The sequence below is a fragment of the Monomorium pharaonis genome, chromosome 1, assembly GCF_013373865.1.
Source record: "Monomorium pharaonis isolate MP-MQ-018 chromosome 1, ASM1337386v2, whole genome shotgun sequence".
NCBI classification, from domain to species: domain Eukaryota; kingdom Metazoa; phylum Arthropoda; class Insecta; order Hymenoptera; family Formicidae; genus Monomorium; species Monomorium pharaonis.
The window spans coordinates 24,364-41,211 of NC_050467.1; the positions used below are offsets into that span (position 1 = coordinate 24,364).

At 32.4% G+C, this 16,848-nt stretch overlaps 6 protein-coding genes across 19 annotated transcripts; 3 read left to right on the forward strand and 3 right to left on the reverse strand.

Moving 5' to 3' along the window:
- The first annotated feature begins 62 nt into the window (after positions 1 to 62).
- LOC105827771 (probable splicing factor, arginine/serine-rich 7) lies at positions 63 to 2,389 on the forward strand. The gene is made up of 4 exons (XM_012665883.3): positions 63 to 185; positions 268 to 716; positions 914 to 1,694; positions 1,893 to 2,389. The coding sequence occupies exons 2-4, from the start codon at positions 395 to 397 to the stop codon at positions 2,278 to 2,280; spliced, it is 1,491 nt and encodes a 496-aa protein (XP_012521337.1). The 5' UTR covers positions 63 to 185; positions 268 to 394; the 3' UTR covers positions 2,281 to 2,389.
- LOC105827772 (dual oxidase maturation factor 1) lies at positions 2,269 to 6,384 on the reverse strand. Of its 4 annotated transcripts, XM_036292681.1 has the most exons (11): positions 6,282 to 6,384; positions 5,374 to 5,742; positions 5,066 to 5,123; positions 4,842 to 4,976; positions 4,422 to 4,523; positions 4,174 to 4,327; positions 3,758 to 3,969; positions 3,327 to 3,443; positions 3,104 to 3,201; positions 2,893 to 3,014; positions 2,442 to 2,582 (listed from the first exon to the last, which is right to left on the reverse strand). In XM_036292681.1, the coding sequence occupies exons 2-11, from the start codon at positions 5,530 to 5,532 to the stop codon at positions 2,468 to 2,470; spliced, it is 1,272 nt and encodes a 423-aa protein (XP_036148574.1). In that variant the 5' UTR covers positions 5,533 to 5,742; positions 6,282 to 6,384; the 3' UTR covers positions 2,442 to 2,467. The 4 variants fall into 4 exon arrangements, with proteins under 4 accessions (XP_012521338.1, XP_036148574.1, XP_036148580.1 ...); XM_012665884.3 differs by lacking the exon at positions 6,282 to 6,384 and having other exon boundaries at positions 2,269 to 2,582; positions 5,374 to 6,134; XM_036292687.1 differs by lacking the exon at positions 6,282 to 6,384 and having other exon boundaries at positions 3,327 to 3,359; positions 5,374 to 6,143.
- On the forward strand, positions 6,253 to 7,941 carry LOC105827775 (transmembrane protein 208). 4 transcript variants are annotated; one of them, XM_012665893.3, is made up of 6 exons: positions 6,312 to 6,450; positions 6,672 to 6,681; positions 6,763 to 6,824; positions 6,903 to 7,039; positions 7,124 to 7,208; positions 7,317 to 7,941. In XM_012665893.3, the coding sequence occupies exons 1-6, from the start codon at positions 6,445 to 6,447 to the stop codon at positions 7,452 to 7,454; spliced, it is 438 nt and encodes a 145-aa protein (XP_012521347.1). In that variant the 5' UTR covers positions 6,312 to 6,444; the 3' UTR covers positions 7,455 to 7,941. The 4 variants fall into 4 exon arrangements, with proteins under 4 accessions (XP_036148653.1, XP_012521346.1, XP_012521347.1 ...); XM_036292760.1 differs by having other exon boundaries at positions 6,253 to 6,336; positions 6,672 to 6,824; positions 7,317 to 7,454; XM_012665892.3 differs by having other exon boundaries at positions 6,299 to 6,450; positions 6,672 to 6,824; positions 7,317 to 7,454.
- Positions 7,942 to 8,160: 219 nt separating this feature from the next.
- Positions 8,161 to 11,169, reverse strand: LOC105827773 (protein abrupt-like). 2 transcript variants are annotated; one of them, XM_012665886.3, is made up of 4 exons: positions 11,031 to 11,169; positions 10,342 to 10,542; positions 9,671 to 10,256; positions 8,161 to 9,550 (listed from the first exon to the last, which is right to left on the reverse strand). In XM_012665886.3, the coding sequence occupies exons 2-4, from the start codon at positions 10,534 to 10,536 to the stop codon at positions 9,282 to 9,284; spliced, it is 1,050 nt and encodes a 349-aa protein (XP_012521340.1). In that variant the 5' UTR covers positions 10,537 to 10,542; positions 11,031 to 11,169; the 3' UTR covers positions 8,161 to 9,281. The 2 variants fall into 2 exon arrangements, with proteins under 2 accessions (XP_012521340.1, XP_012521341.1); XM_012665887.2 differs by lacking the exon at positions 11,031 to 11,169 and adding an exon at positions 10,860 to 11,018.
- A 74-nt stretch (positions 11,170 to 11,243) lies between these two features.
- LOC105827770 (dynein regulatory complex subunit 3) lies at positions 11,244 to 14,642 on the forward strand. Of its 4 annotated transcripts, none has more exons than XM_012665882.3 (10): positions 11,244 to 11,348; positions 11,831 to 12,138; positions 12,259 to 12,542; positions 12,777 to 12,949; positions 13,038 to 13,195; positions 13,265 to 13,457; positions 13,593 to 13,797; positions 13,883 to 14,041; positions 14,200 to 14,276; positions 14,350 to 14,642. In XM_012665882.3, exons 2-10 carry the CDS (start codon positions 11,961 to 11,963, stop codon positions 14,495 to 14,497), a joined length of 1,575 nt encoding a protein of 524 aa, XP_012521336.1. In that variant the 5' UTR covers positions 11,244 to 11,348; positions 11,831 to 11,960; the 3' UTR covers positions 14,498 to 14,642. The 4 variants fall into 4 exon arrangements, with proteins under 4 accessions (XP_012521336.1, XP_012521335.1, XP_028048097.1 ...); XM_012665881.3 differs by having other exon boundaries at positions 11,245 to 11,348; positions 13,883 to 14,131; XM_028192296.2 differs by having other exon boundaries at positions 11,263 to 11,335; positions 13,883 to 14,131.
- Positions 14,381 to 16,761, reverse strand: LOC105827774 (enoyl-CoA delta isomerase 1, mitochondrial-like). Of its 4 annotated transcripts, none has more exons than XM_012665888.3 (6): positions 16,625 to 16,761; positions 15,973 to 16,123; positions 15,619 to 15,890; positions 15,195 to 15,373; positions 15,003 to 15,124; positions 14,381 to 14,860 (listed from the first exon to the last, which is right to left on the reverse strand). In XM_012665888.3, the coding sequence occupies exons 2-6, from the start codon at positions 16,076 to 16,078 to the stop codon at positions 14,697 to 14,699; spliced, it is 843 nt and encodes a 280-aa protein (XP_012521342.1). In that variant the 5' UTR covers positions 16,079 to 16,123; positions 16,625 to 16,761; the 3' UTR covers positions 14,381 to 14,696. The 4 variants fall into 4 exon arrangements, with proteins under 4 accessions (XP_012521342.1, XP_012521344.1, XP_012521343.1 ...); XM_012665890.3 differs by lacking the exon at positions 16,625 to 16,761 and adding an exon at positions 16,326 to 16,604; XM_012665889.3 differs by lacking the exon at positions 16,625 to 16,761 and adding an exon at positions 16,320 to 16,604.
- Between the last annotated feature and the right edge of the window lie 87 nt (positions 16,762 to 16,848).

The window sequence follows — 16,848 nt, forward strand, 5'->3', positions numbered from 1 at the left end:
TTAAACGAGTGGCGATATTTCGATAGAAATTCAATAGCAATTCGAGTCAGCCAATCAAACAACAGGATACTGAAATTATTGGAGTTGCACCTTGCACCAGTTGCACCTTGCACCCAAGTGCACTTTCAGGGATGTGTGATTGATTTCGATTTTGTTGTTTGAACGCAGATCAACGCAGATCGAGGGTACGCATAGTAGATGTTTTCAGCATTTTCCTGTGTTTTTATCGGTGAGAGAAACAAATTTTGAGAAATGATCTTATTGCAGGGCAGTGATAAGAGCCGAGTGATGAAAAGATAATGAGGTTCAGCCTGTCGCAGTGAAGTCGGGACTGCTAATATAACCTGTACAACCTCGTCTGTGTGCGAAATCGTGATAGATTTCAGCCGATAGAATGGCGGTCGGCTCGACGAAGGTTGTCCAGGTTACGAATATCGCGCCTCAGGCGACTAAAGACCAAATGCAGACGCTTTTTGGATATCTTGGCAAAATCGAGGACATTAGGTTATATCCAACGATCAGGGATGTTGCCGTACCCGTACAGTCGCGCATATGCTATATCAAGTTTCATGATCAGGGTTGCGTTGCTGTAGCTCAGCACATGACCAATACTGTCTTCATCGACCGTGCGCTGATAGTGATCCCGTACCAGAATGGAGACATTCCGGATGAGCAGCGTGCTTTGGAGCTGACCAACAATGGTACAGTTGTTCCAGGTAAGAGTGTAGCTTACAAATCGCTTGCTACATTTTTGATATGTTAATAATATTAACATTAATTTTCAATCTGTCGTTTGTAGTTTGAATAAAATGTAAGTGAATATATATGGTTTTATAAAAAAAAGGTTCTTACTTTCCATAAAATGTTTGATCTAATTTTGGGATAAATATAATCTTTTTTGACATTTTTTCAGGTCTCTATCCATCAGAACCAAAGCTGCCACCAAACGTAGTGAATTCCGTTGAAGGTATCCCTCCAAATCATGTCATCAGCACGATGGATCCCAAGTTAGAGGAAAATGGCCTGCCATCCTATCCACATCTACCAGGTCATCTGGATAGCAGACGTATCGAAGAGATCCGTCGCACACTCGTAGTGGCAAATTTGGATGCATTGGTGAGCCCTGAGCAGCTACTGGACTTCTTTGGCAACAACAATGTGGAGATCAAGTACCTGCGTATGTGCAGCAGGGACTCGGACTCCGAGCATTATGCACTGGTAGAGCTGTCAGAACAGGCCGCTGTGATTGCAGCGTTGTTACTGAACGGAAGGCAGCTGGCTGAACGACCGATCAAATTGTACCACTCCACGCAGGCAATCGCTAAACCAGAAGCAAAGAGCAACGAGGCTGCACAGAAAGAGATCGAAGAGGCAATGTCGCGGGTGAAGGAGGCACACAATCTCATCTCCGCGGCAATCGATCCGATGATTGGCATGCTTTCTAAGGATAAGCGAAGCAGAAGTGGCTCGCGCAGCCGTAAGTCTCGTTCGCGATCCCGCGGACGCAGTCGGCGTTCGAGATCGCGTAAACGCTCGCGATCACGCCATCGACGCTCGCGCTCGCGTCACCGGCGCCGATCACGCTCGCGTTCCAAACGTTCCAGATCCAAAGATCGCAGGCGTGGCTCACCATCAAGACGACGCAGCAGTTCGCGCGGTCGCCATCGCTCGCGTAGCAGATCGAGAAGATCGAGGTATAACTGAATGGTCTTTTAGCATTTTTTTTCAGCCTTCAGAGTCAATTGACTCATATATTGCAAATTCTGCTTATATTTGGCACAATAATACTAGAAAAATGTGAAATATATCGTAAAAAAATTTTTCCAGATGTGAGTAAAGATTTCGTATATAAAATATTACATTTATATATACATATATTTTTTATACTGAAGGTCACGTCGATCACCATCTAGATCAAAGGAACGGAAGAAGAGATCACCACGTCGTCGTAGTCGTTCACGTTCACGAAGCAAAGGTTCTACATCCAGATCTAGGCGTTCGCGTTCCAAATCCAAGTCTAGATCGTCCAAGTCCAAATATTCCTCGGATAAATCTAAGGATAAAGATCGGGAAAGACGTAGTAAGGACAAATCGGACAACGGTAAGAGAAGCGATAGCGATCGAGAGAGACCCGAGAAGGAGAGCAGTAGAAGCGAGAAGAAATCCAGCAAGGAGAAGCGGTCCAGCGATAAATCAGAAACCAAACAATCGGACGACAAAGGTAGATCGACATCTGAAAACAATGACAGCAAGGAGAAAACGACGGAATCGGAAAGCTAAACGAAGACTTTATTCACAACTGACATAATTTTTCAAGCTTGTCAAAAAATTCAAGCTACCTGTCTATCGCTATGTATTGATACAGTAAGAAATACATGGATACACGATATTTACATTGATTTTTTTTCCAGAATAATCCATGTTAAAATTTGAATTTTCAAATTTGTCGTAGACTATCAGCTGGCGTTTAAGAACGGATCTTCATTTTCTTCTTTTTCGGAATTGGTGGTGGCTTGATATTTTCTTCTTTCTTTTCCTTCTTTTCGTTGCATATTTCCATTTCAGGCGCGGCCTTAGACGACCTAGGCAATGCGAACAATACTTTGTGATCTGTCGTTTATTCGAGAAGCCTTGATCAAGAGCATGTTTAACCGTGGATTATATTAAGCTAAACAATTTATGAGATAAAGGTAATAACAATTTTAAGTAATTTACTAATAATTATGCTTCAATAACTATTGTAATCAATTATCCAGAAGTTCAGTGTGCTTATTAATTTAAATACTAGTTGGTTTGATTTATTACAATATATTAAAAATATTTCACATTCTTTTTGCTTAGAATTGTATAAATAATCAATAGGCAATAAAAAATACGGATAAACAAGTATACCCTGCGATATCCTGGTTTTCGTAAATGGTCACATCGTCATAGATTTCCATTTTCATAGGAATTGGTGCGCGGAAGAGTGATTTTTGCGCGTTTTTTATGGTTGATCGTCTTTTTAATACCATCTACAATCGTTATATTCCCTTATTAATATATTAATTTTTATAATATAAGATTCTTTAAATATCGAAACATTTTTAATAGTATTTCTCACCATTCTCATGTTTTTATTTTGCAAAGACGGGGGAGAAGTCATTTCCATCGAATCGTTTTTACGAATTTTTTTACGCAACATGTCTACTTGACAGTTTCCTGTCGATTAAAACAAATGTTATTTTCATTTTCTTAACGAACGTCCTAGAAATGAAACACTTCTGAGACATTTTGTAAGAGTTTTTAATTATGTACATAAAACCTGTAAAAGTATAATTGCTTACGCATTACACATTCGTCGTACTGGCCGAGAGGATCTATTTGTAAAAACGTGGACAACATATTAGGATGACGCAGATCCATAAATATCATTATAATCGACAAAAAAATACAAAGCAGACCTAAAAATAAATACGCGGAAGATAACGGATATTAAATATAGAAATAATATTATCACAATGTATTAAATCAATGAGTCTTGCTAAAAAATAGCAAATGTGTACGTATTTCTATTAAGATTAATAATTTGAAGTTAATATGTGTTTAAAATTAATTAAAAACTCTTTAATAAGAGCAATCTAAAATTCGAGAATATGAAGATTGTAATGGATAAATTAAAAAAAAAGTCTTTGAAAGTTTGTGCATGTTTGATTTTCGTCAAATTAAAAATGTTAAATAAGATCGCGAATTTAGTTAAGTAATAATTAGTAATCACCGCATCCGAAAGTCATCCAGAAATGCCGGCCTAATGTCATCTTAATGACATTATCCTCGAAGGGAATTACAAGCGGAATTGGATTGTGCACGATGACCCATACGAAACAAGTTAACAATTGTAAGCCACCGATCAAGCCGGTTAAATAAGCGGCGTACCGACTCACTGACTCTAGGAATATATTAGTCAGTATCCAGCAGGCAAAAGCGGTCCTGCAAATGTTTCAGGATTTTTACAGTAGAATATTATAAGAAAATTTATACTTATTTTTATTTGCATGGCAAGATTACTCGTATAGTTGAGAATTTGATCTTGATTTTCCAAAAATAAATGTAATAATCTTTGTACAAAGAATATGAAATTCTATTTTTATCTTGTGCATTTATATATTTTCATCCTGTGCATTTTATACTGACCACAACAAGATATGACAATACCATCCGGCGGTTCGATAAAATCTCCCAAATCGAATACCTTCTCCATCGATGACGAAATACTCAGCAATCCATAAGATGGGAATGGGCAAGCCTTTTCGTTGGCCTTCACGGAAAGTCCTCTGCAGCAGTCCAGCTGTGGAAAATTTATTGACATATTATTTAATATTATTTAAACGCTCTAAAATAAAGCGTAATAAATTATTAAATATTACATCAACAACATTTACCATAAGGTCCAAAACCGATTATGCCTTGGTCCCATGTCCAGGGAAATCTCTCATTGTAATCAATCGTTTCTTTTGCTAGCAGCGTATTTTCTTCCGGTTTGGCTGGAAAATAATTTTTTTAATTAAAACCATTCCAAATTATCATAAGACCTGCATCACACTAAATCGGCGAATTGAAGAAAAAAAAAAACATTCTACGGAATCATAGATTGTATTTATCGTTGAAAAAGAAGTTAAAAAACGGAAAAGAAAATTCTAAGATAAGATTATAAAATAACTTTTCCCAAAATTTAATTTCAAAAATATATTAAAATAAGAAATTTTTTTTGTATTTTTGTATTTTTTTGTAGTGTCCATATATTTTAAGTTTCAGTGTTCCATTTCAATTTAATCTCGAAACGAGTTAAACTTTTTTATTACCTTTCAGTGTGATGTTAACTGATCTTAATCCTATCTTGACTGCCATTTGAGCATCGATCTCTTGCCCTATGCCGGCTCGATAAGGTGTCTTGCTCTTCGTGCTGCCATATTCCCATTCTTGACCAAAGTTTTCTACTGCAAATAACATTTAACATAGAGATGATTTTAATATATTTGAAAATATAGATTAAATACAGAAAATGTTTTTATTTTAAAACATTTACCTATTAACAAACACCCAATAGCAATGCTGAAGCCGATCTTTATAGCTATATAGATACTCTGTGTGATAGAAAATTACTTTATTAGTATTGCTTTGTTAGGAAAAATTTGGATACGTATATTAAAGAATTTTTTAGGAAATTATTTCTATTATTTTATAACTCTTAGCAATAATGCATAACATGGAAGGTAAATTATTGAAGCATCTGAAATATATATTCTAAGTAATCTAAGTGATTCATAAGAGCTAGGTTCCTTATTGGAATGTAGTGTTATTATAGAAGTGTCTAATATTAGAGTTTTTACTTACTTGTCTCTTCCGATAGCCTGGTATGATGCTAATATAAGTAATCGAGATAATCACGAAAACGATAATTAGAATGGTCTCAGTCACATCTACTGTTACTGGAGTGTGATGCGCAGCATATTGCGAGGGAAAACCCTCCGAACGTCCAAACTGAAACTCCATGAATGTGCTAATTTTTTTCGCGACGTATACAAATAATTTAAGTTTATTATTTTAGGTCCAGAAAAAAATCACGACGGGGATTCATTTAACGATATTTGGTCCTCGTATTCGTGTGAGAAATCCAACGATATTGTGGTTTTATCTGAGTTCCTTTTCCGGTTATCCTTATATATGCTTGAGATTGGATGACTAAAGCGTCAGCTTTATCGTCTAATTTCCGCATTGTGGTGCGAGTCATCATTTTATAATTACATAAAAATGTTAAATAAAATCACTTTCAAAGGTCTCGAGAGATTCATGAATTTTATTTTGTATTAATCATTATCTGCAGCTTAATAATTATTTTTATATTAATCTTAATCGTAAAAATGTTAAAGAACATTTGCATTTGCAGATCTCTTCTCTTCATATTTATAATTGTATACTTCATAACTTTTAACGTATTTACTGTACCTACATATTCACGTATATATGTATGTATGCACGTATATATACGTTTTGTATTAACAAAGAAAGATAGCAAAAGAAACAATCTATAGATAGAAGTACGAGATGATTCTGTAGTTAAAAGCATTCTATGAAAAAAAATGATAACAAAAAATAATTAAAAAAGATGGTAATAAAAGAAAATTTGAGAGAACTTAAAAGAGTTAAAGGTAAATTTAAGCCTTAAAAATTTTTCGCGCGCTATCGCTATTGTTACAAATCGATGATCGATCTAAAGGATCGAAAGTGCGATAATTACTCACGTGTATACGGTGTATACGACACACTGCGACACACTGCACAGGAGTAGGATAGGAGGTAGGTTAGCAGGCTTCAGGGCCGTCAGGTTAGCCGTTTATCATCAGTCATTCCTAATGTCTCATTTACACGTTGAACTAAAGTAACTCTTGATAGAAAACGAGCAAGATGACGGTGAGTCTAATGAGTTCATCTATCCTACCTTTACCTCGCAATGTATGTTTATTCTTAATTAATTTACGTTTCCATAAGGAACACTTCTGATGTTCAGACTATTTACTAGATTATTGTGAATTTATTTAAAAATAACTCTCTCGTGCACATACTATTATTCTCCTATAAATTGGTAAACTATATATTTTATATTTGAATATCTGATTTTATATTCTGTGCAGATGAAAAAAGGTAAAGTATTAACTAAGGGAGCAAAGCAGATAAAGGAGGAGAATGTTTCTACGCTGAGCTTTTACATGTATATGGCCTTAGGCTCAATGGGAATTCACTTCGCCGTAACGATAATGCTGTTTGAATTCACCACACTAACGATAGTGAGTTTTGTGTCTTATGGATAACAATCGCTGTAACCAAGAAATCTTGTAATAGTACACATTGAATTATGGTTACAGAGTCTAACAGCATTTTCTGCAATTGTATATATAGGAAGTTACCAATTTATGTTGTACATGGCTCGTGCCACATATTCGGAATCTGGTCAGCTGCTGGATCCTGGTGTTGACCTTAATATGGAAGGTGGTATAGCAGAGTGAGTTTGCTGCAACATAGAAAATCTTTCCATTGCTGTTACTTTTTTTGTTGTCTATTGATCAAAGTATCATTCTATTTACAGACATGTCAAAGATTTAATTATATTGACATCAGGAGTGCAAATCCTGGCCCTTATTTCAAACTACTTCTGGTTATTGTGGTTTCTGGTAGGCATTTTGACAACTCTTATTTGTATCATTATTCTCTTTACTCAACTTTTATAGGAAGGGTTGGTATACAAAGCATTTGTCACTGTGTATTTTGAAAATATACAGGTACCATTGAGAGGAAGTTGGATGCTTTGGAAGCAGATTTTGGCTCCATGGTTTTTCGCCCAGCCACAAGAACAATCTGAGATGAGTGAAAAGAAGATGCGAAAGTTAGAAAGGAAAATGGCGAAAAGATATCAATGAGAATTCATTGCTGTGCAATAGGAAAATTCTATTGAATGATAATTGATTTAATCAGGGGTAGTAAATTTAAGAAACAATGGTAAGAGGAAGATTAAGTTTTTTTGTATATATTCAAGACATCAAGATGGTGGGATGGATTTGACATCTACATAGATAAATATTAATTAAAAAAGAACTTTAAAGGTTTTATGAAAATGTACGCAAAACAGGGAAGTAATTTTAGAATTAGGAGACATCGCAAATTGGAGAACAGATTTCATTTTTACCTTTACTATTTCAAACAACTGATTGTCGGCAGCCTGCAATCCTGTAGAAGAAGCGGGAATATTTTTCTTATTTAATGTTTATAAATTTATTCTTATATAAATCGAAGGCAACGCAAAATTATTAATAGTTAATTGTAAGTATATTTAAAATAAGGTACATTACATTACTATAATTATTGTTTTTATCAGCTTATAAAGGAATAAAAGTTCCTGAATAAGAAGTTCCTTGACACATTTCTTTTTCATCTATCTTTGTTAATTATGCTAATGTAAATTTTTTTTATAATACTAGTATAATACAGTAATGCTCAATTTTTTATGTTTCACTATGCAGAAAATTTAAATAATAAAGTTGAACAGATGCCTTAGTGGAAACATAAAATGAATGATGTCAAAACATGTGTTCAAGTGATGGATAAAATCGAATAATAAAAATGCAATACAATACTTGTTATATATTTGAAAGTTCAGTTCTCCTAGTTCAAATGGATTCTAAACAGATTGAATTTAATTGATATTATCATATTATTTAACGATATAAATAATTTATTATTTATTAAATTGTGGAAGTTGATGAACGCATCACAGTTATATTTAAGATCTAACGTACGGTTATCTTACAATTACATCTTTGTTTGGGAATGAAAAGTTTAGCGATTGGTTTTATGTAAACAGTAATATACTTATTTATAATAATCATTGGGCTCTATTTTCTATATATTGGCCGCGGAATGTTTCTGTATAAGTAATGTGCAATGAATTTTAATCGTCTTTAAAATTAGGCCAACGCTTGTACTTTAACATCTCTAAAGTTAAACATGTCCATTTAATTCACAGCTTTTGTTTTGGCTTTTACGTATGCATAGTCTTCAACTGTCCAGTGAAATTCACAATTCGTTTGTATAAATAAACATTATTTAATAATTAGAATCGATTAATATTACAGTAGCTATTCTAAATGATCTGACAAATTGTTCTGAAAGAAAATTTCTGGGAAGGAAAATTCAATTCAAATGTGAATTTAATGATCGATTTCACTGAACAGTAACGTTCGGCATTGATTCAAATTATAGAATCTAGGCATTTTACGGAATGCAATTTAAATTCTACATTTGGCTACTAATTGATTTTTTACAATTGGAACAACAACGTCACTTTGTAGTTGGGTGATAGGATAAATATTTCAAGAAAAAATTTTAAATGAAAAAATCTATTCTGTTTTACTTGATTATGTAATTAGTAAAGATATTAATTAAAATTCAAATTGAAGATAATAGAATATAAATTTTTATCTCTCATCACAGGTTTTATTACAAATGTTCTATTGTTATATGATGGAAGATGTTGTATTGGATACAATTATATGACACCAGAAAACTGCGCATGCTTTAGCTTTTTCTAAGCGTATTGGTTGTTCCAATTGCTGGATATCTATAGATACACGAAAAGAATTTTCTTTTAGAGTTTACTTTCAAAATCATTGCAATCTAAATCACGGAAAACTCATAAACATATCCGAACCTAAATACAAAACATCTTCAAATGCATCATGGAATAATTCTTAAACATTATTGATGTCTAGGCTTTTCTTCTTCTTGTAATCATATTCAGATTGATAACTCGGTGGATGATTGTGCTCGTGCACCCCCGTTGGCATGAATCTTTCGGCGATCACCGAACATTTGCCACGACATCCGCGATGTTGTTCCACACAACGATAATGCGAGCTGTTGTATACTTTGGAACGAGAAGTCATGTTATACACATATCCTTCATGGACCAATTGTGGTTTACCTCTGACAGACAGTCTATAGATTACTGGTTCCACAGCTGTAAATTTGCATCAATTTTCTTTTAATCGAGATTTATTTCATACATAATAATCAAATTGAATCGATACAAATCTTGCAACCAATAAATTAAGATCTAATGAATAATATAATAAAATACCTGTTTGTAAAAATGAATTTCCTTGCAAGGCATTATTACAATTTCCTTGTTCATCAGGCAACTCAATTATTTCATCACTATCATTAATAGCCTCATTGATCTCATTATATCTGAGATTCATTTCACTATTGGAAGCATTCACATCTTTTACTACATTATTATCCGATAAGAGACAAATATCGTCCTTGTTATTAACATTTGATTCATTTGTTAACTTCATCATTGAATAATCATCCTCGACTACACGATTCTTTTTTGTTTTAACATTTTTCTTGGTTATCTTGTGAGAGAGCACAGAAGTTCCATTGGAAGTTTTGTTTTTGCTCTGTTGCTCACATGGAACATCAGTTATATTCTTTGACTCTTGTGGATCTGATACATTAATGTAATCATTTAATAATGGTATGATTTGTGCTTCGCCACCCTCTAAACCTTTTATCTGCAGCATTTGTGCTATCTTTAAGAAGGTAGACAGGTCCTCCTGTTTTATATTTACTTCGCCTTGGTACATGAACTTCAGTAGAGACATTACCTCTGCGTGTTTTACATCTTTTAATATTATTACTGGATGCTGACAGGGATTCTCCTATGAAACAACTCTGAGTGATTACTCTTTCATTTAAGTACAATTTTATTTACAGGGGATATTATTAATCATTATAAAGTCATACCTTGAATATGTTTTTAAAGTAAGGACTACACACAGAGAGAACTAGCTTGTGAGCAGCTAACAACCGTCCTTCAACTGCAATTGTTACGTCAACCAAATCATTCTCACTCAAATGAGAAAGGAAGCCACAAGTTAAATTATTGGAAAAGTTATTCCATTTCAAGGAAAATTCATTCGGTGAAACTAATGTAGCCATATTTCTCTGCATCAAAGTGATTAACTTTTAATAAAATAAACATTTTAATTTATGATTAAAAGAATTTCTTATGATTTATACGATTGTAAGAATTTTTTTAAATGATATCATTAAATACTGTGTAAAAATGTGTACAAAAATGTAACGTTTTTAATTGTATTAAAATATTAAAATTTGTATAAGTTTGTCAATATACGCATGTAAAGATGATTATTACTATAATATAGATTTTAACATTTAACATATATTAATATTCTTATAAAAATATAAACAAGCTAAAAAATTAGGTATTAGTAGATACGATAAAAAATATGTACTGTTACCTCTATCTTAACTCAGTTATTATTTCATTATTTAATATATTCAAATATATTTAGTAATTTCAAACGTCGTCAAATATTTCAATGACATCTAAAGTCTAAGTATATCTTAATTATTTAGGGAATTGCGATAGCAATTCATTATTGAACTCGAAAAATTAAAAAATTTGTTACCTGTTTAGTAAAACCAAACAACGTGACTCCGTAACGAGGACGCACCTATTGTATAGTAGCTGTCAAACATTTTTTGTGTGAGGAAAGAGGGATATACAACTAACATCGCACCATCTAGATACTTCATAATTTCGAGCAACTTTATAGTCGAGCAGTCTGACTTATCGGCTTTAATTTTAGGCCGATAAAGCAGGCTGCTATTTTTATGAATTTCACTGCCCGACATTTTGCGAGTTTCAAAATGCTGTAACCATGGCGACTAAAACAAGTCTTTTTCCGTTTCACACTCTACACAATCTGCAAATGTACGCTTAATATGTATGTATATGTTTAAAAATAATGTTAGTCTATTCTATTCAAAGTTAAATTCTAAGATTACGTCTACGTGAATTATTTATGCCCGTATATACGTTTATATTGTTTATGTTGTGTTTATACAAATCTTTTTCATGTAGAATACTGCCAATGTAAATTATATAAATTATTATAAATTTAATAGCACAGTATAGAAAAAAAGTAATTAAAAAAATTTTATATGATTGCTATATTACATCTAACTTTAAAATTAATAAAATAAAAATATATTAAGAATAAAAAAGTGGAATATAATTTTTACTATTTCTCATAAAATATGAATCTTCCCTGATTCATGAATCATTGTTTACATAGATCATATGTAAAACAGTTTACATATATTAGTTTACATTAAATTTTATGTACAATGTAGACGATTTATATTTTTACATAAACATCTAAGCCTGATTCTACTCATTTTTATTTATTTTGTTTCATTTTTGTAGTTTGGAATTTACCAGTTTATTAAAGGGAAAGAATTATAAACGGATCATATACCGTGGTTGTAAAGCAATACTCAAGATTCATTATACTTGCATGTATGAACACAGATTTGAAACTAAAGCATGAAACAAGATGCATAAGACAGATACAATCAGAGCATTACGTGAAGCTATGGAGCCTGGTGTGATAACACGGAGCATGCTTGTTTCTCTAGCGATTGACCAAGGACCGAAAAAAGAAGGCGGTCGATTATTTCTTCAAGATGGAATCCAGCTAGACAAATTAGAAGAGATTCGTATTGAGTTTCTCAGTAAGCAGTAGCTCTGAGCATACATATGATTAATGTTTATTCTGTATTATCATATTACCATTTTTATTTGTAAAATTGATTTTAATATTATAATTTTAACATATATATATTGTTTTGTAGAGATATTAAACATTGATTACCTCTGGATTTTGAAAAATCTAGTCAAACTGTCGCTATCTCATAATATTATCGAAAAAATTGAAAATCTGTATGAGCTGTGCCACTTAAAAGAATTAGACCTCTCATTTAATCGTATTAAAATTATGGAAAATTTGAATAATCTACATCAACTAGAAATTTTGCTTCTATACAGTAATGAGATCTCAATTGTACAGGGTATAAGCAATTTGAAGAAGTTGACTATTTTGAACATTGGTAAAAATAAGATTGATGACTGGAAGCATGTGTGTATAATTAAATTTTATGAGTCTTCTTATACTTCTTTGATGTTTATAATCCTATGTTAAAATCATTTTAGGTCTTTTTAAGTGAATATCATTTAATCAAAGAAACAATTATATATTTCGAAATCGTACTGACAATAATTTTAAAGATATAATTGATTAATTAATAAGATTGGAGATTATAAACATTGCTTTCTTTGTCATTTATATTTTTATAAAATTCCGTTAATGTAGGTTGTATATCTACGTGAGTTCAAATTGCTCAAAAGTTTAAACATGCGCGACAATCCTTGCACAGAGATGGATGGATACTTAGACTATTTATTCGCATTTGTGCCTCAATTAATTTATTATCAATATAGAATGATATCCGAAAACGAGCGTCAATCCGCTATCGATAAGCATTAGTAATTATTAACTTTTATACAGTAAAATTAAAAATCTTTTAAATATTTTATATCATAAATGAATAATTATGACATTTTATTTCTGTAGTCGTATAATCAGCAGTCTTGAAGAAAACGAGGCAAAGATGCAAATGGAATTGGCAATGCAACGGGAACGTGAAGACAAAATTACATTACTATCCGCATCATATGTGGAATTCCTTGATGATGATTATTTATTTCAACAAATGTTTTCTTCTGATGAAGGTAGATTTATATTTCATTTCTTATTACTGTCTATATACACACTTATTTATAATTTATTGATGAAAACAGCAGGCAGAACGTTATCCACAATAAACGAAAATACACAGAACGCATTTGAAGAGTACAAAAAGTCTTTCCTTGCAATATGCTATGAATTATATGAACTAGGTTTACGAGAGAGTGATAGAAGAACAGAAGAAATAAGATTATTTGAAATTGCTATTAATGAGAGTAAAGAAAATACACAAAATAAAGCAAGAAGGTAAAATAAATAATTTTTACTTAAATAAAAATCTACTTAAAAATTGAGATTATTTATTTGATTATTATATAATGTTTTAATTATTAGTATTTAACAATTATGTGACTTATATCATTTTTTTCTTTACTGTATAAGGATTGTAGATGAAGTACTTGAAAAAAAAGTCAAGATATTTACAGATATAAAAAATGTAATGGAAGCTTTGATAGAGAAACAAGAGGAAGATGCCGAGAACACCGCCGCAAAAGCAAGGGAATTGTTTAATGAATTTAATGATTTATTATCTAAGGCACAAAATCGGTTAATATCTATAGAAGTAATATTGCATGATCAAATGGAGGTACATTAATATATAAAACAGACAGAGAAGCATAAGAATATTAATTACATATTTAAGAGGGCAATTTGTTTTTTTGTTAAAAAAGGATATAAACGAAGTATTCAGGATTGATATATCAGACATGGTCAACTCATTCCTAAAAGACACACAAGGATACTTTTCTCTATTACGAAATGCAGAGATTGAATATAACAATATTATAAATGGATTAATTGTACATTATCTAAGCGGTTTTGGCGATAAAGTATATATACCATTTCATCTTAAGAATTTGTGTTGCGACAAAGATACTTTGGCCACAACACTTGCCACTTCACATGATATACATTTACAAGTAAACGTTACAAATTTGAAAATTATTAAGATAATTAGTAACTGATAATTGAAAAATATAATTTATAGGTGATAGACAATCGAGAGAAGCATATGATAAGTCGACTGAACAATTGGCTCAAAGATTATATCGATCAGTTAATCATGTGAGTGATTATAATTTTTACAAAGTTTAACTTATTTATATTTTACATGTAAATAAAAAAATTTTGTGAATAGGAATGAAGACAAAAGAAACCGCCAGCAAATATTGGAAATGTCGAATTTTATTGAATTTCAACAGCAACAACTTAATTTGTTAAGTTTACCACAACACTTAGATTTGGCAGATATTGATCTACATGACGACGGCATATTGGAAAATTAACAATTAATATGTTTTGTCTTTTTTTGGAATAAAATTCAGGAAATAAATGTAAGTGACATACTTGTTAATACATAGCATACAAATATATATTTCAATATAAAATATGTATATATAAAAGTTGATAAAACTTTGATTTATAAGAGTATAAAATAGAAATGTTTCTTACCAAAATACCTATTGAATACCTTACCAAGGTTATCTATTGCTTTTGTTTCAAAGATTCTATATAAAGTTTAAGGCCAGCTTGTACTTTTGGTAATTGTACATAGGATACGAATTTGTCGATATCAGCTTCCTTATTTTTTTTCAACCATTCTATCAAGTCGTTTCGCAAATCTAACTTGGTGACGGACCTTCCCAAACCTTTAGCGATATGTGATTAATATATTTTATATAACAATATATATATACACACATACACGCGCGCGTGCGTGTGTGTGTATATTGTATGATATATACTATATATCAATACTTATAACATATGGTAGTGATACAATATTTTTACCTGGTATATTTTTATAAGATAGTATGTAATTTTTGCATTTTTCTATTGCATTCGTTTTATCTTTAGCAAGCTCGTCTACAAGTCCAAGCTGCAATGCTTTCTCAGACTTAAATAGAGACCCCCTAAAATGTATCATATAAGATTTCGTTAAGTATTCATGTTATATACATATTCATTAAAAATTTTACATACCTTAAAAGTGCTAGCTCAGCTTGTCGATAGCCTATCACATCAATATATACGTCTTTGAACCATTTCGGCGCGACAATACCTAATTGTGTTTCGTTTAATCCTATAGTATGCTTGCCTTCAACCATAACTCTGTATTCTGAAGATATTGCCATCAGACAACCTCCGGCAGGACTGGAGCCCTGTGTAAAAAGAAACATTTCACTAAATTGTTGGAGAGAGAGAAAGAAGGGGGAGAGAGGGAGGGAGGGAGGGAGGGAGGGAGAGAGAGAGAGAGAGAGAGAGAGAGAGAGAGAGAGAGAGAGAGAGAGAGAGAGAGAGAGAGAGAGAGAGAGAGAGAGAGAGAGAGAGAGAGAGAGAGAGAGAGAGAGAGAGAGAGAGAGACAGAATATTAATATCTCTTAGTAACATTTAAAAGATTCTGTACATTGATAGCAGTAGCAATTGGTATGTTTAGACTGTAAATAGTCAACCAAGTGTCTTGTAATGTTTGCCAGAAGTTAGTAAGTTTCTGTTTATCCGTTGTACACATTTCCATGATGTCTAAACCTGCTGAGAATATAGTTGGCAAGGACGACGTTAATACAATCCCTTTACTACGATTGTTTTGAGCCTCCAATAAAGATGTCTTTAGTTCACCTAACAGCTCTGTATTTAAACTGTTGACAGGTTTTCTTGCCATAGATATAATCTCTATTCCTATTTGATCAAAGAGTAAAATAAAATTTGAGAGATATGATATTATATATAGAAATTTTGATGGAAACAGCAGTATTGGTACCTGTATCATTGTCTCGAGTAATTTCTATGAACTTTAAACCCGTAGAATAAGATCTTCTGAGACACACTTGTCCTCCAGCAATTAGAGCAATCTTTAAAAGACTCATGATGGAGAGTTAATCTTCTTCGCAATTGAGTGCAATAAACGGATTCTACAATAAGTAAAATAAATAAAATATTTATATTTATTACCTTTGTAATAAGCTTAAATGTCAATATAATCACGAACCTAAAATAAATTAAAGTGAATAAGCAATTATGCGAAAATCAGCAAAATAAGCTGAGTTATTAATTGTTTCTTATTTACGATTAATAAAAGAGTAATGAAATAAGAACGTATACACGTACACATACACGTCATAAAGAAGATGGAATGCAGGACAATGCAGAGTTTGGGTAAATTCTCATAATAAATGGCAAGTGGATTTGGAGATAATTGAAGAGTTTTGACATTATCGACATTTGAGTGATAGGCGCAAACATTTAGTATAATTTTTTTTATTTTCTGCGCAAAAAGTAATTGCCGTTTATTTACAGTGAACAATTTTGCAAGTAATTTATATTGGGTGTACATCGCTAACGTGTATTTTGCGTAATCATTTGGTTTACATATAAATTTGGACTTTGGACTACCGTCAACTACCGTTACTTACTCCGCCTATAGAATATTATCCGAGAGGGCGTAATGCGACGCGGAGAAGTTTTCAAGTCCGGCGGCGACGGCGATCTGTACTGTACTATTCTGTACTACAGAAGTACAGAATCTGTAGCAGCATCTCGCTCCGGTGTCCGGAGCGTAATCGCGGCCATCGTCACCGATCATCGGTGACCATCGTAGACCAATGCCTAATACAGGTACAGGTGCCAACATGGCTGC